The 25,453-nt window shown below is 53.2% G+C and overlaps 1 protein-coding gene across 2 annotated transcripts in view; it reads right to left on the reverse strand.

Moving 5' to 3' along the window:
- HMCN2 (hemicentin 2) overlaps window positions 1–25,453 on the reverse strand; it is a 146,287-nt gene that overhangs the window by 89,669 nt on the left and 31,165 nt on the right. For both annotated transcript variants that reach the window (XM_072748358.1, XM_026009226.2), the window contains exons 8-22: window positions 25,034–25,297; window positions 22,250–22,394; window positions 21,689–21,810; window positions 19,165–19,437; window positions 17,912–18,053; window positions 17,287–17,414; window positions 16,333–16,446; window positions 13,841–13,990; window positions 7,608–7,796; window positions 6,889–6,984; window positions 6,488–6,615; window positions 4,682–4,826; window positions 2,321–2,433; window positions 2,037–2,196; window positions 449–614 (exon numbers count right to left, since the gene is read on the reverse strand). In XM_072748358.1, the coding sequence (XP_072604459.1) occupies window positions 449–614; window positions 2,037–2,196; window positions 2,321–2,433; window positions 4,682–4,826; window positions 6,488–6,615; window positions 6,889–6,984; window positions 7,608–7,796; window positions 13,841–13,990; window positions 16,333–16,446; window positions 17,287–17,414; window positions 17,912–18,053; window positions 19,165–19,437; window positions 21,689–21,810; window positions 22,250–22,394; window positions 25,034–25,297 (2,335 nt within the window). The remainder of the gene's footprint in view (window positions 1–448; window positions 615–2,036; window positions 2,197–2,320; window positions 2,434–4,681; window positions 4,827–6,487; window positions 6,616–6,888; window positions 6,985–7,607; window positions 7,797–13,840; window positions 13,991–16,332; window positions 16,447–17,286; window positions 17,415–17,911; window positions 18,054–19,164; window positions 19,438–21,688; window positions 21,811–22,249; window positions 22,395–25,033; window positions 25,298–25,453) is intronic.

Genomic DNA, 25,453 nt, shown 5'->3' on the forward strand with positions numbered 1-25,453 from the left:
ACTTTAGTGGAGTCTCTCTTTTTCTCTTAGAGGGGTCTCTGCTCTCTAGGAGGTCCCCTGAGAGGCTTCAAGAGGCCCACGGACCAAAGTGCTATGTGCAGGGGCGCCCGGGGGGCTCAGTTGGTTAAGTGTCTGACTTTGGCTCAGGTCATGATCTCGGGGTCCTGGGATCAGGCCCCACGTCAGGCTTCCTGCTCAGTGGGGAGTCTGCTTGTCCCTCTGCCCCTGCTCCCCTCATGCTCTCTCTGTCTCTCTCTCTCTCTCTCAAATAAAGAAATAAAATCTTAAAAAACAAAAGAAGTGCCATGTGTGAAGTTGAATATGCAACCTCCTGGGAGTGTCCACAGGGTCCCACACACTGGCTGGGTCACCAGTCACCTTGAGGCCAGTTTCCTCAAACCCCAAGCTCTGCCCATTTCCAGGCTTGAGGGCACGCGGTCGGGGTTACCTGTTGGTGATGGATGGCACAGGGCGGAAGTCCTTGGTCCAGGTGACCAATGGGGGTGGGGAGCCCTGGGCCTCACAGTCCAGGGTCACCTCATCACCAGCCTTGGCCGTGACTCTCAGAGGCTCATCTGCATCCTGTGACCCATTCACGTGGATCCTGGGCTCAGCTGTTGGTGGAAGCAGAGACTGTGAGCTGGACAGGAAGTCAAAAAGGACTAGGGTGACTCTCCCAGGAAGCAGAGGTGATACTGCCACTCCTGGAGGTACAGAAAGGGGGTGGGCTGTGCTATAAGGGGAGAGTGCAGGCTTGGGAGTGGCCTCAAGATCCAATGGTTCCCCCCAGTCCCAGCCTCCACCTCTCCACCACCAGCCTCCCTCTGGAAGCTTGGCTCACTCTGATGACCCCAGCACGGCCCCTCCTGCTCCAGTGTCTGCTACCTACTAGCTTCTCCTCATCCTGCTGTCCCTTCTCTGGAGACAATCCAGGAGGTTCTGTCCTTATCTTCTCTATCTCCCTTCTTCCCTGGGATCATCCCAGTTATTCTGAGAATATCAACCACCAGACGATGCACAATGTCCCTCTGGCCTTCTCAAAACTCTGATCAGGGGTTTAGGACAATCCATGCATCATATCAAGCTTAAAGCTCCTAATGAAAGAGATTACCCTGTACTCCTCCTCCCTTATGTAGCCCCTACATTTCTAGCTGGGTGCTCCTAGAGGGATAGCACTGGTATGTGTCTAAGCGGCAATAATTAAGTTAGCCAGCTGGGGACACCAAGACCCATGTAGCCCTCACAAATTCCTTTGTTTATAGAGAAAATCTCTCTCTCTCTTTTTTTAAAGGTTTTTTTTTTTTTTTTTGCAATATGAAAACACTGGCTATAGGATCATATATAGAAAACCTTGGCTGTGCATTTGCTCATTCATCCCAGGCAATTCCTGAGTGCCCAGCTCTGTGTGAATGCTGGGAAGCAGCAGCAGGGCCCACAGAGAACATCGGGACCAAACAGCTCAATGCACAATTCGTTATTTAATCACAGCGATGAAGGGTGTTACAAAGGGGATGCTCCAGAGGGTTAACAGCAAAGTGACTTGACTCACTCTGAGGAGTCAGAGAGCCGATGCCTGACCAATGGGAGAAGTCAGCTGGGCCAAGAGGAGGAAGGGAATTCCAAACAGAAGGAACTGCATGTTTCAAGGCCCTGAGGCAGGATGTACCATGTAAGAAATTGAAAGGAGGCCAGAGGGCCTGGGGCATAGAGAGTCGGGGCAAGAGATGGGCAAGGGGGCTGCTAAGGTGAGAGGGGTCCGGTATGGGGCCCATGGTTTCCCAAGGCTTGTTAATGGGATGGCTTCCTGCCACCTGTTTACAAAGGGCTGAGTTGGAACCACTTTTGGAGTATGCCCATCCTACGGAGGACAGCGATTGAGGCTGGGGACAGCTTTGGTCTGTGGGCCTTTCAGATGGGAATAATTTAGAGGCAGTGTTGCGGGGTTCATGGAAGATGCAGGTAAGGTCGGATTGTCCATGACCCTGCCGCCATGCCTGCCAAGCCTCTCTCCCGGGACAGGGCTGGCTGCCACTTACTGTTGACAGAAAGCCACATCTCCTGGCTGGAGAAGCCCACAGTGTTGGTAGCTGTGCAGATATAGGCCCCAGCATCTTGGGCAGACGGCTGGGTGATGACCAGGGTGCCATCCTTGCTCACATTGTAGTGGGGACCCCTGAAGTTCAGGGCATTGGTTTCCTATGGTAGAGTTATGGGTGACATCAGCAAAGCCCACACCCCATGACGATTTGCATCATTCCCCTCCCCAGGATGCACTGGGCCTACCTCTCTGGTTACCCTCATGGTAACAGGCTCCTCTTACCTTGGTCCAAGTGATGGTGGGGGTGGGGACCCCCAAGGCCATACAGGGGAGAGAGGCTGGAACCCCTTCATTGGTGACATGGTGGGTGGCAGTGGGCTGGATTCTTGGTGGCACTTTTGAAAACAAACCAGTTTCATAAACCAAAGTTCAGAGCAGCAGCATTCATGGTAGCCAAAAGGTGGAAACAATCCAAATGTCCACCAACGGGATGATGGATAAACAATAATGTAAAATATTCAACTTTAAAAGGGGATAAAAGCCTGGGACATCTGGGTGGTTCAGTGGTTGAGCGTCTGCCTTTGGCTCAGGGTGTGTTTCTGGGATCCGGCATCAAGTCCTACATCACATCGGGCTCCCTGCATGGAGCCTGCTTCTTCCTCTGCTTGTGTCTGGGCCTCTTTCTCTGTGTCTCTCATGAATAAATAAATAAAATTTTTTAAAAAAAATAAAAAAATAAAAGCCCTATGCGTACTATATACTATGGATGTGCCCTGAGAACAGTATGCTCAGTGAAATTAGCCAGACATGGAAAGCCAAATACTACATGATTCCACTTACAGGAGGTCCCTAGAACAGGCAAAGTCAGAGACAGAAGGGACAATGGTGCTTGTCCGGGGCTGGGGGAGGGGAAACATGGAGCTAGTGTTTAATGGGGATGGAGCTTCACTTCAGGAGGATGAGAAAGTTCTGGACTTGGGTGATGGTGATGGTTGTACAGCAACATGAATGTGCTTCACGCCACTGAAGTGTAGGCTTTAAAATGGTTAAAATGGTAGGTTGTAGATTATGCATATTTTACCCCAATTGAAAAAAATATTTCGACAAAAGAATACAACTGGCATACTATCTACGTAGCATAGTATCTACATAGATTCATGTCTCGGACAGAAGACAGCCTGTGCCTGGGAACCAGCTGTGCCATTTCTCTGCTCTGGGACTTTGGGCAAACCACCTAATCTTTTGGTACCCATATTCCTTCATCAGCAAAAATCTCCTTAACCCCAATTCCCTGCCTACTCTCCAGGGACGGAAAGATGAGAAATGGCAGCGAAGAGTGTTCATGGAACACAATGAACTTAAAAACAAGTGCCAAATCCATTCTGGGCACCATCCAGATTTGTGGAGGAAGAGAAACCGGGTGTGGACAAGTCAGGAGGGGAAGCCAGAAGCCAAGGGCTCTGCCAGTAACACTGAGACCCATGAGGGAGGAACATGCCCTTCTGGATCCTCTCAGGTGGCCAAAGCCCACAAGTCAATGACTCCTGTTGAATGGAGATGAAGTGAGCCAAGAGCCGTGTCAGCCCCACAGCGGAGGCTGTGCTGGGCCTAGAAGTGGCCTTTGCTAGTCCTGAGATCCTGCTGGATTATGCACCTTTCTGAGCCTCAGTCTCACCTCAGAACGGGGAGTCTTTTAAATCTTATCTCTTCAGTGGTTGTGAAATTTAAGTAAAACATACACAGAACCTGGCACAGGTCTGGCTCACGCACCTCTAGCCGTTGATCATATTAATAACTGGCATTATAAGGAGGTGAGACAGTATTCTACATCCCTCCTTCTGAACTTGGGCTTCCCCCTCACCGCTAGAAAATGGTAACAGTGTATCCTTTCCATACATCCTTAGAGGTTTCATGAAACAAATGAAAAAATAAAATTGGGGGTGTTAGCAACCTTGTGGGCAAAGGAGGAGCACAAGAGGGGGCAGGTGAGATGCTCAAGGCTCATCCACACAGAGGACACATGATCTTAAACCCAGCCTTCTGAGTACTTAGTCACAGAAGATATTCATAATCTTTTGTCAAGAGAAATACCCAGGTTGTAGGACAGTAATACAGTGCGATCCCAGTTTGGTTTTTATATATTTCTGTGTATGTATATATAAAGAATTTATAGATACAAATATAGATATATATTTGTAAGGAAGAGGGTTTACAGCAAAGTGACTTGACTCAGTCTGAGGAGTCAAATATGGAAATATAGGTATATAAAGAATTTAGATGCAATTTATATAAGGAATGTATATATTATGTAAAAATGATTTACATACAATGCACACAAAGTTATACACAATTTATGTTATATATGTCATTAAAATATAGTGTGTGTATATGTGCACATGTGCAAGCTCACGTGTATAAAGTATGAAAGATACACACCAAAATGTAAACATATCTGGTTCGCCTTAGCTTCTGGCATTATGGGAGTACTGTCTTTTACTTGTCTAACCTCAAATTTTCCTACAATGAAAATGTATGATTTGCACAATTTTTTTTTTAAGAAAAGTATTGAAGATCGAGTTCTCCCCATGCACCTTCCCCATCCCATCACACCCCCCCCCCCACCCCATCCACCCTGGGACTCACCCTGGACGACCAGCTCCACGTCCTTGTGCTGAGAGCCAGCCGTGTTGGTGACCACACAGCTATACCGCCCTGCATCCTCCTGCAGTGCCCGGTCAAGGTGGAGGCTGCCATCTGCTCGGATGGAATGCTGGCTGCCAGGTGGGAGCTGGTGAGGGTTAGGAAGCCTCAGTTTGAACTGCAGCCCTATGCGGAGCCAGCTGAGATGGAATGCTCTGGAAACCACACTGCCTGCCAGGCTGGATTGAGAAGCTAGGGGTTTGGAGAACCCCTGCTCCTTCTCTGAGACTCCTCCCCACCTACAGACCCTCAGGGCTAGGTGGCCATGACCTCGGGCACACCTCTGACCCCACTCTCCCAGGGCCAGCTGGACCAGGGCAAGCTGCCTGACCCTAGTGGGCCATGGGAGCCTCTCCCAAGAGTGCAGGGCTGGGGCCAGGGCCTTTACTAAGCAGGGCCTGGGGCCACACCAAGGCTACAGAGAGGAAGGACAAACTCCTGTGGGGTGAGAACACAGCCATACAGAGTAGAACAAAGGTGTGGCCACATCAGATGTGGTCCCAGGGAGAGAAGCAGAAATGGTGGCTCCTGGTGACCACCCAGATGTGTCCTCATGGGGACCAGGTTGGGGCAGGAAGCACTGGTCCAGAATGGGGCCGCAGTAACCTCTGTAAAGATGTCTAGTCAGTTTGTCTTTGGTGACAGGTCCTTTCAAAAACATTTCCACCAGGCCCAAGCCTTCTTTCTGCCTCCTTGACCCTGTCCTGTGAGCCTGGCTGCACACCCTGCACTCAGGTTCTCAGAACTGCCCCCGAGCCATCTGGGCACCAGGCCCTTCTATGTTGAGCAAGCTTGAGAAGGTTTCTGCTTGTGGTGCTCAGCGGCCCAACACGGGTCCCCGCGGTGTCCCTGCTGAGCTAAAACAGACTCCATGTCTCCAGCCACTCCCTGTCCTGGAATCGACAAGGCCCAGGACCACTCCTTCTGCACCTGCCCCATCAGGTTCTACTCAGGAAGGCTCCTCACCACTACTGCAGCCACACCCCCAGGCAGGGTCCTCCTCAGGGTCCTATCTAATCACACAAGCAGCAGAGTGAGTCGTCTGCATGACCAAACTCTGCAAAGCCCATATGCTCCAGGGGCAGGACCCTGTCTGCCCTGCACCAGGGTCTGGGACCAGGCCAGCAGGAGCCAAAAAGACAGTCACACGGTCACTACCTCTTTGGATGTCCAGTGTCTGCCCACTGCTACAGTGAAAGCACTTCTTTATGGCCTTGAGGGCACAAGGACCCTAGTATGTCTGAGGACAGGGCCCAAGAATTGAGGGAAAGTGAGAGGCAAAGAAGGAGTGGCCACAAGAGGAGAAACAGAAGAAAATAAAGAAAACCAAACCAATGAATGGAGAAAGCAGCCACTGTGTGCCCAGCTATGTACTCAGGGCAGGTACTAAACCATACAGGCCACATTTCTACCCTGGAACCATCAGAATGGGGGGGGGACAAAAGTATTGTCTCTGTGCCCCCTAACTTCCAACCTCCAGCCTCAGCACTAACGGAGTGCGGGGTCCTCCTGCTGACCTTCAGGGGTGACCAGCAGCAGCCACACAATCCTTGGCAGGATTTGAGAGGGTGACAGATGCTATCGGTGCATTTATCAGAGAGATTTCTGGAAAGAGGCAGGAAATAGAGGCAGGAAGAAGGAGCACATTCCAAAACCAGAGAACAGCAAAGTAGAGGCTGAGCGGTGAGCATGACAGCCCCTTCCATCCCCCAAGCACGTTGCCACTGCACCCAAAGAGCCAGTACTCACGGGCAGGCCCGCCTTGAGCCAGCGCCTCTCAGGGAGGGGCCTCCCAGCCAGGATGATGCAGGGCAGGGACACGGGCTGCCCCTCCAGGACCCGAACAGTAGAGGCACTGCTGGCGATCTGTGGTGGGGCTGTTGGGACAGGAGATGGTATGGGTCACACTAGATTCCCATGGGTGGTCATCTGGGGGACAGAGGCCCCACTGCCCCCCACCAGGGAACCAGTGGAAGCATCAGGATAGGGGATCCTAGAGGCTCCAAGGGTACACTTCCTGGGGCATGCTGCTCTTCTTTGAGAACCTGGCATGGACACATCTATTTCAGAGGATGCGTAGCCATGGGGTGGCCTCCCTTGGGGGGCCCAACCTCCCCACCAAACCCTCCTCCTCAGATCCACCAGCGAACCATGTCCAGTGACGACGAGCCAGGCCTCTGCCCAGACCTTCCCAAACACATTCTGAGCTTCACAGACATACGAGGCCTGGTCTTCAGGGACCACACCTAAGGGGCAGAAAGAGGCAGGCCTGACTGCCTGGGCACACCACCATTCCAACCCCCAAGGTGCAGGCAGCCCTCAGCACAGCCCGGTCCTGCAGAAGTGAGGTCAGAAGGCTGGGGGGAGGCAGCCAGGCCTTGAAGGAAGGGTAGGAAGGCCTGGCTTCATCTGCAGAATAGGGAACATTTATGAATCCCCATGGCTTGTGGCATGATGAGGTGGGGTCGCTGATGCAAACACAGTGCCCAGCATCCAGCCTGGCACAGAGCAGCAGTAGGAGTGGTGATGATGGTGGCCATGATCTGGCAATGGTTAACACACATAACACTTAACACACGTCAGGAAGCATGATGGGCGCTTAATGTGTATTATCCACACGGTGACCCCTCCGGGAGTCCTGTGGTTAAACCCAAGTGGTAGGTTTTGTGCTTATCATTACTGTTACAGGTTCATAGTAGTAAAATGACTTGACCAGTCACTCAACCAAACTATGACCCTGCATCAACCTTACGCATGGTCAGTGCCAGGGGCCAAGGTTCTGCTCTGAGCCACCCGGCCTGGGGGCTGAGACTGGCTCAGAAGCCATCCTGTCTCCCCTGCCCACCCTCCCCCAGCTCCAGTCTCTTACTTTCAAAGAATAGCACTCCTGAATCAGGTTGCCCAGTCCTGCTGCCCCGGCGGGGCCCCAGAGGCTGGCCATCTCCACGGCGCCAGGTGACTATCGGGGGCGGGCGGCCCAAGGCCCGGCATGCCAGGAGGGCACTCCTCCCCAGCTCCACAGTGACATCCCGGGGCAGCTCCATCAGCTGGGGAGCATCTGCAGGGAGATGACCAGTCAGCCATGCCTGGTGGCTGAACCCACCATCCGCCCTAAGGGGATGGTCCCCACCGCGCGCCACCGGCCTCCCCTCCAGTTGCCGGGAGTTTCCATTTCTCCCAGCTTCACCCTCTTGAACCTGGGGCTGACTCATATCCAGGGCTCCAGGGCCAACCTGAGCTTGGCAGGGTCTAGCCCTGGAGAACTCTCGGGGATGAGGCAGAGGGAGCAGCCTTTGGCGGGATGATGCTGCCGCCACGCCTCATCCCCCTGCATGGGGTCACGGGGGCCTCCCTGTGCCTCGCCATGCAGGGGGGCAACAGGCCTGCTCCAGGCAGCCGCATCTCCCGGGAAGCCCACCTCCGAGGGGCAGCAAGTCAAGCTCCAGCCACAGGAGCCCCACTACCCCAGAGACCCTACCCTCTCTCATCCTCCTCCTGGGCCAAGAGGAGCTTCCTCTTGCAAGTGCCCTAAAACTTGGGCAACCATTTCCTGATGCCCAAAAAGCCAAATCCATGGGGAGATTAATGGTCATCTTTACTCTCTCCTCTACATCTCTGTTCATTAATATTTCTGTAACGAGTATTTACAACCCCACCACAAAATGAAAACATGCTTCCTCTAAATTCAGTGACCTTACACTTGATGGTCCAAACGGGACACCGGAGCATGGAAAGGGCCATCTTAATCATGGCACCAGGACAACAGTTCTCAACGAGGACTGCCTTGCTCACGGGAGTCAAACAAAATTCCAGTAATACACAAGAATATACTTCCCCCGCTTCTTGCTCCCCACACCCCAAACCTCACGCCCTTCCCCAGGGTCACCACTGTTAACAGTCTGTAGTGTTTCTTCTAAGCTTTTTTTCTAAGCATTATCTTATATCTATAATCAGGAGAAAATAAGTTATTTCTCCAAACAGAAATCCATGATCCTTCCTGCTCTTCAGCCAGCCAGGAGTTGGTCCAATTCCAGATGGGTCCAGGCCCTGTCCCCAAAGTTCATGGGCACTGTCTTCAGGTCCCTGTCCCCAGAACCATGACCAGGAAGGTCCACCAGTCTTTTTTTTAACCCCTGGCATCCAACACCCTGGAAAATCCTCCATCTCTTTGTTCTGCCCGCCTCCCTCCAGAAACCTCCCCCATCCATCCAAATCATGACATCAAATTTCCCTCCTGGCCTGGGGATTAGGGATGTTCCAAGGAGATATAAACACAACTTGGAAAATCACTGCAAGGACCCAGAAGTCTTGGACACAGCCTCAGACACCACCCGCACGCCTCTCTTTCTTGTTGGGGCTTGGCAGCTGCCAAAAAGAATCCCAGAATCCCAGAAAGCCTCAGACAGGATCACTGCTCCTGCAGAGCCCTAGCCCCGGGAGGCATGACTGCAACATCCTCCCTTGCTGGGCAGAGCTGAGGCTCAGCTCCAGGGCCAGATACCCCCAGAGCCTGCCTTTGCCCACTCCATCTAGCCAGATCTGCTTCGTGACCCCTCCCTCCTTAGCCACCAAGCAGCGCAGCTTCATCTCCAGACTCTGGGACATTACAAAGCACACTCTCTTCCCCAGGCTCCTCTCAGACTTGAACTTCCCACAAGAAAGGGGTAGCCGACTTTTAATAGCAAATAATACATACAGAAGGTAGCATTTGGGATGCCTACTAAAGACAGGTGATGGTGCTGGTGCTTTTTGAAACACAATTTCATCGATGGCCCCATTAAACTCAAGAAGTGGATGTTATGACAACCCCATTTTACAGATGAGGAAACTGAAGGTCAGAGAGAGGAAGGAGGCTGTCCAAGGGCACAGCTCAAACTCAATGGTAGAGGTGGGCTCAGAATTAGGTCTGGCTGCTGCTAAGGCCCAGGCTCTCACCACCACACCCCTGTGTCCCCCGGTGTCCTGGAAGCAGTCCCTTGGTCTCTGTTTCAGCCAGAGCTGCACCACCTTTTCTGCCTTCTCTGGGGTTAAAACTAAAGCAGCCAAATCCCAGACTCAGATCCCATCCGGAAAACACTGACCCGGCCTCTGGCATAGCCATACCCCCGCCCCCTCCCTCACTGAAGCCCCCAAATCAGGCAGGACCCCAGAATCCTCTATGTCAGACCTGAAGGCCCACTGGTCCCCTCAGTTGCAGGGAGGAAACTGAGGCCAGAGGCAGGTCCAGCCCAGAGTCCTGCAGCATGTCAGAGAGGGCTGGGCTCCCAACCTAGCGTGCTTCCCAGATCCTCATCAGAGGTTTAGCCCCCTGTTCTTTTAGGTCCCCTCCCCACAGACTCCAGGTGACCCCTGCAGTAACCCAGGGAGGGGCTGTAAACTGGCTCCACAGGCCCTGTGTTCAGAGGGAATGCCAGGATGCCTGTGATTGAGGGTCCACAGCCCCCTCCTGGGAATGCCAGGGTCCCTGTGACTGGCCTCCACAGTCCCCTCCTGGAAAGGCTCCTAAAATTGGGACCGGAGCTGCAGCCCCATAGCCAGGGCTGTGGGAGGACTCTCGTGGGACTCTTTCGCCTTAAAAAAATATTAACAATTCTATTTTATGACCACATTAACATAAAGGTAGACATAATCCAGGCTAGATTCATTTTCATTTATTTGCCGTTATCCATTTGTTTCCTTCCGATTTTATTTTTTTCCCTTTTTCCTTCCGATTTTAAAAGAAATTAAAATCAGAGCATTGTCCTGGGGCCCTAGAACTATCACAGGCCCTGGTCCATGCCTGCTGTGCCTGATGGAAAAGCCACCCAGACGCTGGCCACACCTGTCATAGGCAGGAGCCAAAATGAGGCAACAGAAGAATGAGCATCCTCTTTTCCTCAATGAGAATCCAGCAGGTACAGATAACTTAGCTCTGAGCAGGCTGTTCCCCGGGAACAGAAAGGGTGCTGAGCTTGGGGAGGATGCACCTGCTTTGGACCCCAGTCACCAGCCACGGGATGAATCACGCTGCCTCCTTGGCCCTGGGGTGGCCAGCGTGTTGAGTATTTATTCCATTCAAATGCTGAATGAAGCCCATTCTCCCGTTAAATCTCTCAAGGACTCTATGAGTAAAGCTCTATTACTGTCACCCCTTTGCACAGCTGGCAAAAGGAAGAAGGCTCAGGGAGGTAAATAACTCGGCAAAATAAGTAGTAGAGCCGGGCTCTGGATCAGGGACTGCAGTGTGCCAGGCCCAGAGGTGACACAAAGGTGCCCTGCAGGTGGGTCCCCCCCTAATACAGGCACTTGCCACCCTCCTTCCCTAACACCATCAGGAAGCCAGTTCCCAGCCCAACAGCAGGCGTTGGGCACAGCGCCTGGCCGTCCTCTGCCCTGGAAGGCTCTGCGGGCTTGGCGAGGAAGGCTGGGCCACAGCTGCCACCCAGATGGGCAGGAAATTCGATTTCCCACCACTGCTGCCAGACCAGCACTCCCCAGACACACAGGTGGCCGGGCCACTGTCCACCCCTTCCGTGACCTAAAGCCGAAGGCCACCCATGGCCAAGTGGGCCAAGAAGCCAGCCTCTGGGATGCCAGCTGTCTCCTCCTCCTCTGACATTGGGAATCGACCTTAAGGTCAATCGCTGACAGGTGAAGGCACAGGACCAGCAGGCATGTCAGCCTGGGCCCCAAAGAAATAAGGCACTGCTGAAAAGAAATCAGACATGGAGCAAAGGGTGATTCCCCTAACAGTGCCAAGTGTAGCCAAGACTGGAGCCCCCTCTCTGCTCACCCAGAACCTACTATTAACAATGACAACGACCTTGATCAGAATCCACCAGGCCCCAGGCCTTCCTTACCTCGCACTCATACAGCCTCCCAGAGACATTTGCACACCAGGAAGCCGGGGCTCAAGTGGGGAAGCAACGCCCTCTCTAATCCTGCTGTGAGCGTCAGGATGAAGTCCAGGAGCTAAAGGCCCAGATGGACCCTGGGTTCGGATCTCAGCTCTGCCGTCACTTAACCTCTCTGTGTCTTGTGTTCCCCGTGTATACAGGAGACAATGACAGAACCCACCTCAAAGAGTTGTCATGAGGTTTACACGTTCGCACATGAAACATGCTTTGAGCTGGCCCTGGGACATGGCAAATTTCATAGAAATCTTGGCTTAGATGTTTATTATTATCAGACTCTGAGCCGACAGCTTTCCACACCCACCCCTCCCCACCCAAGAGCGAGCCACACAGTGCAGTCTCCACAGGGAAAATCTGAGCACATCACCCTCCGCCCTAACAACTCCCACCACCTCCACAGGATGACAAAAGCCCAAACTGTGCCGGGCTCCTGAGGCTGAGCATGACCCACAGCCTCCCCCACAGACTCCAGGTGACCCCTGCAGTAACCCAGGGAGGGGCTGTAAACTGGCTCCACAGGGTCCCCCCTGGGCACCCTTGCCCCCTGCTCTGTCTCACTCCCTGGCTCCCTTCTCTTGCCATGGGGAGATCTGCACATGCTGTTCCCTTTGCCTGGAACACTGTTCCCTGGTTCATCACCTGACTGATGGCTTCTGGGATCACCTCAGACATCACCTCCTCCAGGAAGCCTTCCCAGACCCCAGTGTTGGCTGGGGCACCAGCAGCTCCCCATGGATACCACTTGCAAATGCTTGCTACTCTGAGTATTCCACTTGTCTGTCTGCCTCTCCCACCCTGACACCAAGAGTAACATGAAAGCAGATGCCGAGTCTCACCCACCATCGTGTGGGTGGTGGTGACCACCCAGTGACTGCGTGTGGGAGGCACGAGTGAGAGATAGAACAAACAAGTGGGGGCTCAGGGGTCCCCAAGCCTGGGAGGACCCAACCCCAGCATACACCATTGTCCTCAGGGCCAGAACCCCCTACTCCCAGGGCCTGCTCCACCCAGGGCTGCCCACCGCCCTGGGGGAGCCCCTTGGCCAGCCTGACCAGCCTCGACAAGCACATTCTTGGGTCTCTGTGCTTCCCCAGAGCTCCCAACACCTGGCCTTCCCACCCTGGCCACAGCAAACCCCTCAGAGCCCAGTTCATCCTGACCTAGCATGCCGAGGAGCTGTGGCCACAACATCGAGCCATTCCCAGGGTCCAGGGCGCAGGCCTGGGGTTCAGATGTCACGACAGTCATGGCCGAGGCCGTGGGCCAGCCACAGAAGAACCCAGACTCCCCATCTGTACAAAGGGGCTAATCACCCATCTGTTAAGCACCTGAGAGGGGCCAAACCTGTGCTAAGCGCTATATGCCTGATTTCACTGCCCCTCACAGCAGCCCCCTGGCATGATCAGCCCCATTTTACAGACAGAGAAACTGAGGGTCAGTGACTCAACCAAAGCACATAGATGGTAAGTGATGGAGACAAGGCAAGAACTCAGGTCTCAGGGATGACAGTGGCCAAGCTTGAACCAAATAGTCTCTGTGGTAGGCAGCCTCCAAGGTGGCCCCAGGGCCCCCTGCCTCCTGGTACACACACACTTGAGTAGCCCCTCCCACCCACCATGTACCCGGGTTGGTCTGTGTGACCTGCAGAATATAGGAGAAGGGACTATATGTCACTTCCAAGACTGGCTGCTTATGAAGACTGCAACTCCCTTGTTAGATTTTCTCTAACTCTTTCCCTCCCTCTCTCTTCTTCTCTCTCTCTCTCAGCTCCCTTGCTCATGGGAACCATGTCTTTTCTAGAGCTTCTAGAAAAGCCCACATGGAGAATGAACAGAGGCGTCCTGCCAACAGCCACGCGAGTGACTCCAGACTGGCTCCTCCAGCCCCAGTCAAGCCTTCAGATGACACAGCCCTAGCTAAAGCATTAAGCACAATCCCATCGGAGCCCCCGAGCCACAGACACCCAGCCAAGCCACTCCCCAACCCTGACCCTCCAGAACTGGAAGCTAATAAATGCTTGCTGTTTAAATCACAAAGTTTGGGGGCCATTTGTCATACAGTAGGAGGCACCGTGTCCCTGGTCTCATGTGCTCCAGAGCCACATGATACAGATTCCACGCTAGCTTTCTACACGGTGGAGTGCCCACCTCCCTGCTCAGAGGCAGGGCCAAGGGGGTAGGGTTGCAGGTGGGGACAGGTATACACTTACGTCCAACCTCCAGCCGGATTTCTGCAGAGGCTTCGCCCATCTCATTGACAGCTCGGCAGGTGTAGATGCCAGCATCCCTCTCCCGAGCTGCTGGGATCCGCAGCTTCCCGGAGCTGGAGCCCTCAGGGGCCAGAATCATTTCAAGACCCCCTGGACCAAAGATGGGAAAGTATCAGGTAGGTGCCCACAGTGGCCATGGACTGCTGGACCTTCCTGACCCTCGGGCTCCCATAACTGCACTGGGCTGAGGTCTGGGAGGTGCTGGGTAGGGGGAACGTTCCTCCCCAAAAACGTTCCTCCCCTGTTATTTAATGGGGATGGAGTTTCAGTTTTGTGTGAGGAATAGAGCTCTGGAAACGGACCCTGGTAAAGGCTGTAGAACAACATAATATACTTAATACTACCAAATTGTATCCCTAAAAAAGGGTAAAGATGTAAAGTTTGTTATTTGTATTTTTTACCAATTAAAAATAAAAGTTTTAAGTCTCTCTGCTGGGGGCTTTCCCTGAGCCCCTCTGTTGAGCAGGAGTGAGGCCTAGACTGTCCCCCTACATCCGACAGGCTCCCCTCCCTGCTGGCCCCCCATCCTCTGTCCCAGCCCCAGCCCCAGCCTGAGGTCTGGATCAGCTTGGGGGGAGTCTAAGGTCACCCTGGGATCAGCACACCCCAGTCACGACTGCCTCTCTGAGGCCTCATCCCGAAACCCACCCCAAGGCCTCTCTCATTTCTACTACCTGTTGTCTATACCCAGGTTTCCGATTCCGACCTATTTTGTAAATTTTAGTTAAATTTTTAATCTGTTATTGTTTTTATTGTGATAAGATGTACATAACACAAAACTTTGTCATTTTAAGCACTTTGAGTGTCCAGTTCAAAGGCATTACACACATTCACATTATTGTGCAACCATCCCCTCCATCCGTCTCCAGAATTTTCTCATCTTTCCAAACTGAAACTCTGTCCCCGATGAACAGACTCTCCAGTCCCTCTGCCCACAGCCACTGGCACCCACTGTTTTCCTGTCTGTCCCTACACCTCTCCCTCTTCTAGGTCCCTCACATGAGTGGAATCATAGAATATTTGTCCTTCTGTGTCTGGTTCATCTCATCCCACATCACATCCCCCAGGCTCATCCATGCTGGTCTCAGAATTTCATCCCTTGTTTTCAAGTGACAATTTTTCAGTTGTGGGGGAAAAAAAAACAGAACAAAATTTACCATCTTAACCACTTCTGAGAGTACGGTTCAGGGGTGTTAACTCTATCGACATTCCTGCCCAGTTGTTTTTAAGATTTTATTTATTTATTCACGAGAGACATAGAGAGAAACAGAGACATAGGCAGAGGGAGAAGCAGGCTCCATGCAAGGAGCCTGATGTGGGACTCGATCCCAGGACCCCGGGATCACGTCCTGAGCTGAAGGCAGATGCTTAACTGCTGAGCCACCCAGGCATCCCTACAATTTGAATTCCACTTCTTTTCCAGTCTGAATAATATTCCAGTGAGAGAGGCCCTTTTATAAAGGGACCCTGGGGCAGGCTTTCGGCTGGGACAGGAGAGACATGAGCACTCAGGAGTCCCGAGCCCTCTGCCATCCAGCGGTGGCCTTGCACAAAATGCTCACACTCTGAGCTGCATCTGTGTCAAAGTCAAGGTGGGCTCTGACAAGGTGACAGACAGGTGCCACGAGAGGTAGAGTGTGTCCAGGTAGCAACACACGTGAGTAGCTGACCCTTGAGATGGAGCTAGTGTTCTGCTCCTGGCAAGACGGGAGCAGCCATGAACTCAAGAGAGCCTCAGAACAACCCTGGTACTATAAGGTCCCTGTTTCTCAGCTAACCATATCACTGTCACTGTGATATGAATACCAAATACCACTAAAAATACCAACCCGGGGGTGCCCGGAGGGTTCAGTCAGGGAAACGTCTGCCTTCGGCTTAGGTCATGATCCCAGAGTCCTGGGATCAAGTCCGGTATTGGGCTCTCTGCTCAGCGGGGAGCCTGCTTCTCCCTCTCCTTCTGCTCCTCGCCCCACTCATTCTCTCTCTCTCTCTAATAAATAAATAAAATCTTAAACACACACACACACACACACACACACACACACACACACACACACAAAGCCCAGTCTGTGCACCAGGCTTGTTTAAACATTTTACTTATGTGACCTCATTTCATCCTCACACAGCTAACCTATGTGATGGTCCCCGTGTCCCAGATAAGGAAGCAGGCTCAGTGATGCCAGGCCTGTCACCTGCCCGCTGTCACCCTGGGGGGAGCCCGAATTTACACTTGAGCCTACTCTAAATCCTGCTTCTCACCGCTGAGCCGTGTGGATGCTGGGCCAGGAGACGGGGTGCTGCTAGAACAGGCCAGCCCTCCCAGATACCCCATTCGCAGTGCCCCTCCTCTCAAGACTGTTCTGGAAAACTGAGTCTCCAGGTGGGGGGACCCAGAGGGGACAGCTTCCAGGCCCCTCCCCCACCTGACGTACCTCGATACCAGATGACCCGGGGCAAGGGCACCCCAGACACCTCACACAGCAGCACGGCCTCCTCCCCGACAGCAGCCAACACCACGGCATTTACAGCGGAGGCTGTGGGTGGATCTGCGTGGGAAGAACAGATGGGGGACTTCGGACTCACAGACTCCCTAGGGCAACACTGCAGCTTTTCACAGTGGGGGGTGCAGGGAGGGCGAGGACAGAGAAGGAACTGCAACCCCTGCCTCCTCCCCATCCCCCCAATCGGCAGGAACCAGAAAGATGGAGCCACTGTTGGTTTCTTAGAAGTTTCTGACCCAGGGCCTCAAATGAAAGCCAGTCACTCCTAGAATCAACCCATCCCAGTGCCCACGGTTTCTCATTACATTTATCATAAAAGCCAAAACCCTACAAGGTCCTAAATAAAATTCCCTCCAGGGGCTGCCCATCCCTCCCCCATCCCTGCCCCCCGACTACCCCCCATTCTCCCCACACCAGCCTTCTTGCAGCCTCCTGAGCACTCCAGACTCATTCTGACCTCAGGGCCTTTGCCTCACTGGGTCCCTCTGGCTGGAACACTTTTGCATTCCCATCTCTGGCAAGCATCCCCTCCTCACGGAAGCCTTGGCTGGTTCTGTGTTGCCATGTCTCCCTCATCCCCACCTGCATGTCACCCTGCCCTAGGCTCTCAGAGGACCCTCCGAAAGTACCACTGTTTGCCTGTTTGTTTTGTGCCTCCTCGTTAGACTATAAGCTTCACCTGGGCAGGGACCCTGTGTCACGGCTGTACCCCTGAGTGCCTGGCACATAGTAGATGCTCAACAAGCATTTGTGGATGGGAAGGAGGGAGAGAGAGAGAAAGAGAAAGAGAAAGAGAAAGAGAAAGAGAAAGAGAAAGAGAAAGAGAAAGAGAAAGAGAAAGAGAAAGAGAAAGAGGCTCTTCTGAGATGCCCGGGGCCCAAGTACCTGTATAGTAGAGGGTGACGGTCTCCTCGTCTGTGCCAACCTCATTAGCAGCCTGGCAGCTGTAATTCCCAGCATCCTCTGGGGCCACGCCCTGAATGATCAGGGTTCCCTGAGCATCCACATGAATTCTGGAGTCATGCCAAAAAACAACACATTCAGCAGCAGGGGGCTGGTCAAGTCAGGTCACATGAGGACTACCTCAGTCATCATCAATAACAAATTAATTAATGACATCACTAGTGACCACCATTTTATACGGACCGCTTGCCCTGTGCCTGGCTGTGTGCTCAGAACTTTACATAGATTGTCCTTTTTAATTCATGAGGCTCAGATAAGTAATGCGACTTGCCCAAGGTCACACAGCCCGGGTGGCAAAAACAGGTCTGTTGGATTCTAGTATAATCCTGACTCCTGAGCTCCTACAAGGTACCGTTATATTTCCAAAGTGATCTTGCTCCTGAGTTTCAAATGATCCCAGGAAGAAGGCAAGGCAAATACTACCCTCTCCCTGCTCCGCACCCCCCCCACTCCATTTACAGGTAAAAAGATGGAGGCGTACCCCCAGGAGTCCTTGTTCACCCAGTCCTGCCCCCACCCCCAGAGCCCCTTGTCCTGGGCCCCTTACCTGCTATCCTCTTGCAGAGCATGACCCTCATGGCTCCAGGAGATGTGGGGTGTGGGGTACCCAGAGGCCGAACAGCTCACTCTCACCTCCATTCCCTGGGAGAAGTGCTGGGACTGGGTGTGGATGCTGACCTGTGGGGCCTCTGCAGTATCAAGAGGGGACAGGTGGGGAAGAGCCTGTTGGAGCAGCCATGCTGTCCCAGGAGCCCAGCCCCAGCCTCCTCTCCAACCCCAAAGTCACAGATGGGCCAGATGCGGGAAGCAAAGGTGGCCCCAAAGGGCCTGAATTCCTAGGAGTGGCTTTCCTGGGAACTGGGGCTGACCAGGCACAAGGTGGATTTCCCAATGCCTCTGGGAGAGCCTCAAGCTCCCTGGGGTTTTGCTCTGGGCTCAGCATCTTGGGGAGGCTTAGGCAGATAGGCAGATGCCAGGGCTGGGGACAACTGTCATCTCCAGTGGCCCTGGGTGGACCCTAAGGCCTGCCTGAGTATTGGCCCCAAACTCAGGTTCAATTCACAGTATAATAGGCTAGTCAGACTCAAACAGACCCCACTAGGCCAACTCATCCAGAAAAGGTAAGCAGGCCCCTCCCATATCAGTGGCAGACATAACTAATGGACATGGCAGGGCCTAGATAGGGCCTCAGAATCCTTCTCAGCACACTCTAAGCAACCAACCAAGAGTTGCTGGCGGAAGAGAGAACGGTTGTCCCAACATGCTCACTTTGACATTTGGGGAAATAGCCCAGAGAGAAGGATCTGTCTAAACCCTGGGTGGACCCAAGGCAACACCCAGGTCCTGAAAATCCCAGATGGATGCTCTTTCCACAGCCTTCTCTGTGCCCCCGCCCCCAAAATCTGGTCACTGCCACCCATCCCCTGCCAAGCACATTGTGGTTTCTGGACTTCCAGAAGTTTCCCGGATTCCATCCCTGCCCTACATATAGGGGGTAGGGCCAGTGGAGGTGCTCCACGACATGGGAAATAAACAGGACACAGTGAAACTGGCTTGGCCTATAGCACTAGAAATTTAGGCCAAATATCAGGGTGAACTTTCCAACAGTGAGAACCACTACACCTATGCTAGGAGGCTATAGAATCCTCTTTCTCTGAACATTCAGAAGACACTGACAGGACAAAGGCTGCCTGCCAGACGTGATGCCTGGGCAGAGGCGCGGATGGGCAGGCTCCGGGGATCAGCGCTAGGCACTGGGTTAAATTGGAAGGACAGCCAGCAGTGAAGGCAGAGCCTCACCTTGCACCAGGAGCCAGATGGACGCCCTCGTGACCCCATTGGCATTGCTGGCCATGCACTGGTACCGCCCACTGTCACTGGGGGTGATGCGGCTGACCTCCAGGGACAGGTCGGCTAGCTGGGTGACTCTGCCTGTTGAGGCCGCCAGGACTCGCCAGTCCCGGATCCACGTCAGGTTGTAGGGGACTGCACTCAGGACCTGGCAGGACAGGATGGCAGTCTCCCCCGGGGACACGGTGATGTTGGGGGCGGGGATGAGCTGCGGTGGGGGGTCTGAAGGGACAAAACAGAGGAGTGATGCAGAGGGGTTGACACAGGCCAGGGGTTCCTGCCTCCAGAGGTCCGCCCTGTAATGAACACTTTAGGACCCGGTGGCCAGCAGAGCAGTGAAGAACATCTGCTCACCATCCTGGGATGGTGCACCCTTAGAGAGGGCCCGTTCCCCTCAATTCTCCGTTGGCATCACACACCCGGCGAAGGCTGCGTGGTGTGTGTGTGCTTTCCACACGACAGCCAAGTGCGATATGTAACAAGATCCACACCACTCTTCTCACCCCGTCAGCCAGTAATTCCACCCTGGGGGACAGAGCCTTGGAAGTCACCCTTCGGGGGGAAACAGTAATGAGTCCAGAGTTATTCTCTGTGCAAATAGCAGGGATACAACACAGCCAAAACATAGAACTGAGGCCACTGCCCCCAGAGCAGGCAAGAGCTAAGAAAAACACTGTTGTGATAGGAAAAAGGCATAAGTGACACGATCAGAGACCATCTACAGGGATGTGGGCCTGAGAACTGGCAAGGAAGAAGCTGGATCCACGCTGGCCTACAAGTGCCAGTGACCTGATGTCCCAAAGAGCATGTGAGCTTCACAGCCCTGAAAACTGATATTGTAGAAACCAGCCAGAAATACTATTCTGGGGCAAATGAGAAAGTCTGACTACAGCCAAACTAAATAGCATTAAGGTATTACTGTTCATTTTATTAGGCGTGATCATAAAAATCTTTATTATATGGGAAAATCTACTTTCTTAAAAGAGAGAGAGAGATAAATCCTGAAACATCAGGATGCCTACAACTTAGTTTAAAATAGTTTAGCCAGAGAACGAGAAAGCAAATATGGCAAAATTTTAGTGATTAATAATTTTTATAGACTGGGTGTGCACATTTCCTTATACTGCTCTCTTTTTCTATCCTTATCACTTCTAAAAAGGAAAAACATGGGGTGCCTGGGTGGCTCAGTTAGTTAAGCAGCCAACTCTTGATCTCGGCTCAGGTTGTGATCTGAGGGTGGTGAGATCAAGCCCCACATGGGGCGTCTGCTTGGAATTCTGTCTCTCTCTCTCTCCTTCTGTCCCTCCCATCCCCCAAATAAATAAATAATTTTTTAAAAAATTTAATAAAAAAAAAACAAAAAAAGTGGGGATCCCTGGGTGGCTCCTGCCCTGGTTTAGCATCTGCCTTTGGCCCAGGGCGTGATCCTGGAGTCCCGGGATCAAGTCCTGCATTGGGCTTCCTGCATGGAGCCTGATTCTCCCTCTGCCTGTGTCTCTGCCAGTCTCTCTCTCTCTCTCTGTCTGTCTATCATGAATAAATAAATAAAATCTTTTTAAAAATTGGGTTTGTCTTTAAAAAAAAAGTAAAAATTCATCCATTCCATAGAAGCATGTTCACAGACACATTATACTGTTAGATGATAAAAAGCCAGGTTGTCATATGTGTCCGTATGTATAATACTAAGGTCGTCTCTAGAATAAGGCTACAGGTTATCTGGGTCTTCTTTTGCCTGTCTGTACTCCCCTAACCTTCCTGCAAGGAGCATGGTGAGTCTGTGTGAGATGAGAGGCTGCAGACTGGCTAGTATTTCCATGTTTCTAGGGCTCCGTTTCTTCTTTTCAAGACAGTTTAGATTTCTGAGTTAAAAAACAGAACCGGGGCGCCTGGGTGGCTCAGTCGGTTAAGTATCTGTCTTCAGTTCAGGTCATGATCCCAGGACCCTGGGATCAAGTCCCACATCGGGCTCCCTGCTCAGCGGGAAGCCTGTTTCTCTCTCTCCCTCTGCTGCTCCCCCTGCTTGTACTCTCTCTCTCTCTGTCAATTAAATAGATAAAATCTTTAAAAATAAATAAACAGAGCCTATTTCATTTTGAGACTGTCTGTGGCATCTTCAATCTTCTTGAGCTGGATGGTGCCATCCTGGCGGGGACCAGGAAGCATTAAGGGTGGGGGGACTTCCATATGGATGGTGGCCCCAGAAAGGGCCTAGGGGACAAGAGCATGACCCTAGTTGGGCTTCTCCACCTTCCTCCATCTAAGATCCACAGGCCATTCCTGGGTGATGGCCCAAATGGGGCTCCAGGAGGCAGGTGGCTGTGTGGGCAGTGGACTCTGGGTGATGGACAGTCCTCAGCAGCTGGCTGGCAGGCTCCCCCACAGATGGAGACACCCGGGGTGGGGGGATATCCTAGAGGGAAAAATCACGAAGCGGGTAGGGAGGGTATACAAGGACGGGCCCGAAAGGACAGACCTGTGACAACAATCTGGGCCTTTGCTCGTCCGGTCCCAGCCCTGCTGACTGCCGTGCACTCATACACCCCCTCCTCGGTCTTGGAGGCCCGTGGAATCTCCCAGCTGCTGTTTCCCGATACTCTGCAAATACAGAACAGCTGAAGGCACGCAATCCCACTGACCTCAGCCAGGGTCCCCCAGCCTCGTCCAGCCCCTAAACCCGGCCCAGAGGGTACAAATCCTCTTGGAGACTTGGTAAGAAGAGTCAGCCAGCTCTATGTGACTTTGAGCAAGTCCCTTTCCGTCACTGAGCTCTTGACTTTCATCCAGGAGGGGGAGGGCCTCAGAGAGTCCTTCCTGCCCTGACACCACAGAGCTGGGCCCTGTATGGACTGAGTGTTTCAGAAGCTAAGGAGGACCACAGCAGCAGTGGGAGCTTTGCAGACCACACTCCCCCATCCCGGGCCATGCCGCAAGATGCCCAGGGGAACAATATGACCAAGACCATGGTCCTTCTCCTGCCACCCACTCCCCTCAGACCCCAAGGGCTGGGAATACTTTGCGGCCAGCACCCACTCACTGAAAGTGCCTCTCCTCGCCCAGTCTGGCTCCATTCCGCCGCAGCTGTAGCCGGAAGGGGAGGGCGCTGTGCACAGAGCAGGAGACCAGCAGGGGCTGGTGCAGGTAGCCATGGATCCTAGGGGGCATGCTGACCAGGGGTGCACCTGCAGGCAGGGCCCAGCAGTAAGGACCCCTTCCTGCAGCCCCCCCACAGCCTGCCCTTGTCAGTGATGCAGAGAGGTCTGAGCCAGGGGGCCAGAATTCCATCCCTGGCCCTGCCATTTGGTGGTCACCAAGAACAGGTTGCTTTACCCCTGTAAACTCAGTTTCCACCTCTATAAAATGGGCCTAATCCTGGCACTGACGTCACCAGGCCGTCTGGGGAGTTGGTGAGAGGCAGGGCATGGGAAGTACTTGGCACGTGCACATGGCATGGCAAGCTCCCTTGGGATGAGCTCCTGTGTTTTCTGTGGTTTGCAGGAAGACCAGCCAAGACGGACCAGTCTGCACCACCACCTTCTCCACTGCCCAGGACGTGGAAGTCAGAAGAGTCCTGACATCTGATGAAATGCTCCCCAGACTGGGCTCTCCAGGCTTCCAGACCTCTCATCTGCCTGGACAGTCAGTTTCACCCAAGGATGTTGGAAGAAAGCCTTTCTTTAAAAAATAAGCAAAGCTAGAGCATGGCTGTGAATGCAAAGTTCACACGCATTTTTAAGATAAGACACTTCAATGAAATCTCAGTTTGTGATGAGCCCCGCGGGGGCCCTGTGAGACAACCCCCCACACCTCTCCCTGCTCCTGGGGTGAGACATTCTCTCTCCTTGGCTATTGGAACCACTTCAGGGGGAAGGTCTGAGAACTCCCCCGCAGGGTCAGTGCTGTCGGGGCCTCGCTGAGGGATGGCGGGCGTATGCTCAGCTCTCGTCCTACCCTCCCCGCTTCCCCCCATCCCCACCAGAGATGCTCCGTGGGTGAGACAATGCCAGACGTCCTCCGAGCCCAGAGCTGGGGGCGGGAGGGCGGCGGGTGACATCATGCTGCAGGCTCCCTGCCACATCCCAGGGGAGAGGGATGTCGGACCATCCAGCCACGTCCTCAGCTGTGTGCAAAGCAGCCACCACTCACCCACACACCCTGGAAGCCTCTGTGAGGCCGGCTCGGGCTCCATTTTCCATGAGTTCAATGGGCCCAGGGACCTGAGGCCCAGCCCTGCCACCCGCCATGTCTCCAAACCCAGAGCCTCCTGCTCTGGGCCAGACTCCTGGCTTCCCAGACCTAGAAGGTGGGGAAGGAAACAAAACCCCAAACCACCTCTCTTCTCCCTGCCTCACCAACACACACACACACACACACACACACACACACACACACACTTTTTAATCTAGAGCTGAGATGAAGAACACAAGCCTGAGCTAAACCCCAAACCCTTGGATTCATCTGAAAGAACAGGAGAGAGAGAAACAGAGGCTGTTACTGCCTCTGCTGAAATTCTTTTCTGAAAATCCCTTCTCGAGGTTATAAAAGCCAAGGGAAGAGGGGCCCAGGGACCATAGCAGAGGAGTGGAGGCCGGAGGCTGAGAGAAGGGGTCCCCAGTGCCCCCACCCTGCCCTACTTGGGTTCTCAAAGTCCTCCACCTCACTGTGGGCACCTGAGTGCACTCCCTGCATCCCTGCTTGAAGTAGACAGGAGTCTGCCCCTTGTCCCCTTGTCAAGAGAACCCCAGCAAAGAAGATGTGGTGTCAGGGACATCCACCTCTGTGAGCTCCTCCCAGGCCACTACCTTGAGAAAGGGGGGAGTGAGTAGGAGAATGGAACAAAGCCCAACAAGGAGGCTGTTGGCCGGTAAACTCAGATATCCCTGGCCAGGACCAGAGGCAGACCTGGAGAGCCAAAAACTCAGCCCTGGGAGCTTCTGACCTGGATGTGAGACCCAAGGAGACGAGCAGAAGCCACACATAACAAAAGACAGGACCACAAAATGACCTGTGCCCACAATGGCATAAGAATAACAGCAGCTGCCACATGTGAGGGCCCTGGCCCACAACACGCCCATCCTGGGCACAGCCTCAGGGCACCCAAGAGATGTCTTGTTATGTGTATTAGCTGATGGAACTCTCAGGGCAACCCTGTGAATTAGGCAGCCTCAGCTTCTTCATTTCTAAAATGGGGACACACCTCAGAAATATAAGCACTCAGTGAGCTAATATGTGGCAGGTGCTTGGCTCAGGACTGTCCCATGAGAGGTGCTCAAAATGGTGAGTAGGTTAGTATTACCATGATTATGATTATTATTATGGAAGAGCATACCCATACTCACTGCCCTGTCCCACCCCCCCACCACCACCACCGCCACCGCTGTGCCTACAGTGTCTAGCACCATGATTGGCACAAAATGAATGCTAGATGGGTATCTGGATGGATACATGCATGCACGAGGGGGTGAGTGGACATATAATTTGGATGGATGGATGCATGGACAAGTGATGGATGGTGAATGGATGAATAGACTGATGAATGGATGGATGTTTGGATCCATGAGTGGGTGAATGGACAGATGGATGGGTGAGTGGATGCGTGGATGCATGGGTGGAGGGACAGATGGATGGCTTTGTACTAAATCCTTGACCTGATTGCTACATCTGAAGCATATCAGTATTTAGCATCATGCATTGCAGAGCTTGCTGCTCATCAAAGTTTAATGAACATTTCCTAATCTCATCCAATCAGAAAAGGTTTCCAGGAAGAACTGGGTCTCCCAGTGAGCCAGGTTGCTGGGAGTGGTAAGAGCCAATCACTTGCCTGGGGCCACCCCGCTGTAGGAAACTCCAGAGACACGGAGAAGGGGATTTCCCTCGTGGTCTTTGCCCTTCACCTTGAGGTAGAAGCGCTCCTGGGGGGCGTGGAAAGGCGGTCCGCCCCACAGCTGATAGGTGGATCCATTGGAGAGGGGTTGCGTGGGCAAAGTCAGGAGGGACCGCCCTGAGCTGTGTGAGAGCTCCACTGAGTCTAGGTGGCCGGGTGCCTGCAGGCCCGTGGAATTGATCACCAGGGAGATGGGTACCCCTGCAGAGAGAAGGGTTAGGAAGAAGTTCCGGGCGTCTGCCCAGGCTCCCTGACCCTCCCCAACCAAGAAGAGACCCTCAGGCCACAGTCAGGACCCCAGGCTGCTTGGCCCTCCTACCTCCAGGCTCCCTCACCTTCTTGTCCCCGTGCCAACTA

Source organism: Vulpes vulpes, chromosome 2, assembly GCF_048418805.1.
Source record: "Vulpes vulpes isolate BD-2025 chromosome 2, VulVul3, whole genome shotgun sequence".
NCBI classification, from domain to species: domain Eukaryota; kingdom Metazoa; phylum Chordata; class Mammalia; order Carnivora; family Canidae; genus Vulpes; species Vulpes vulpes.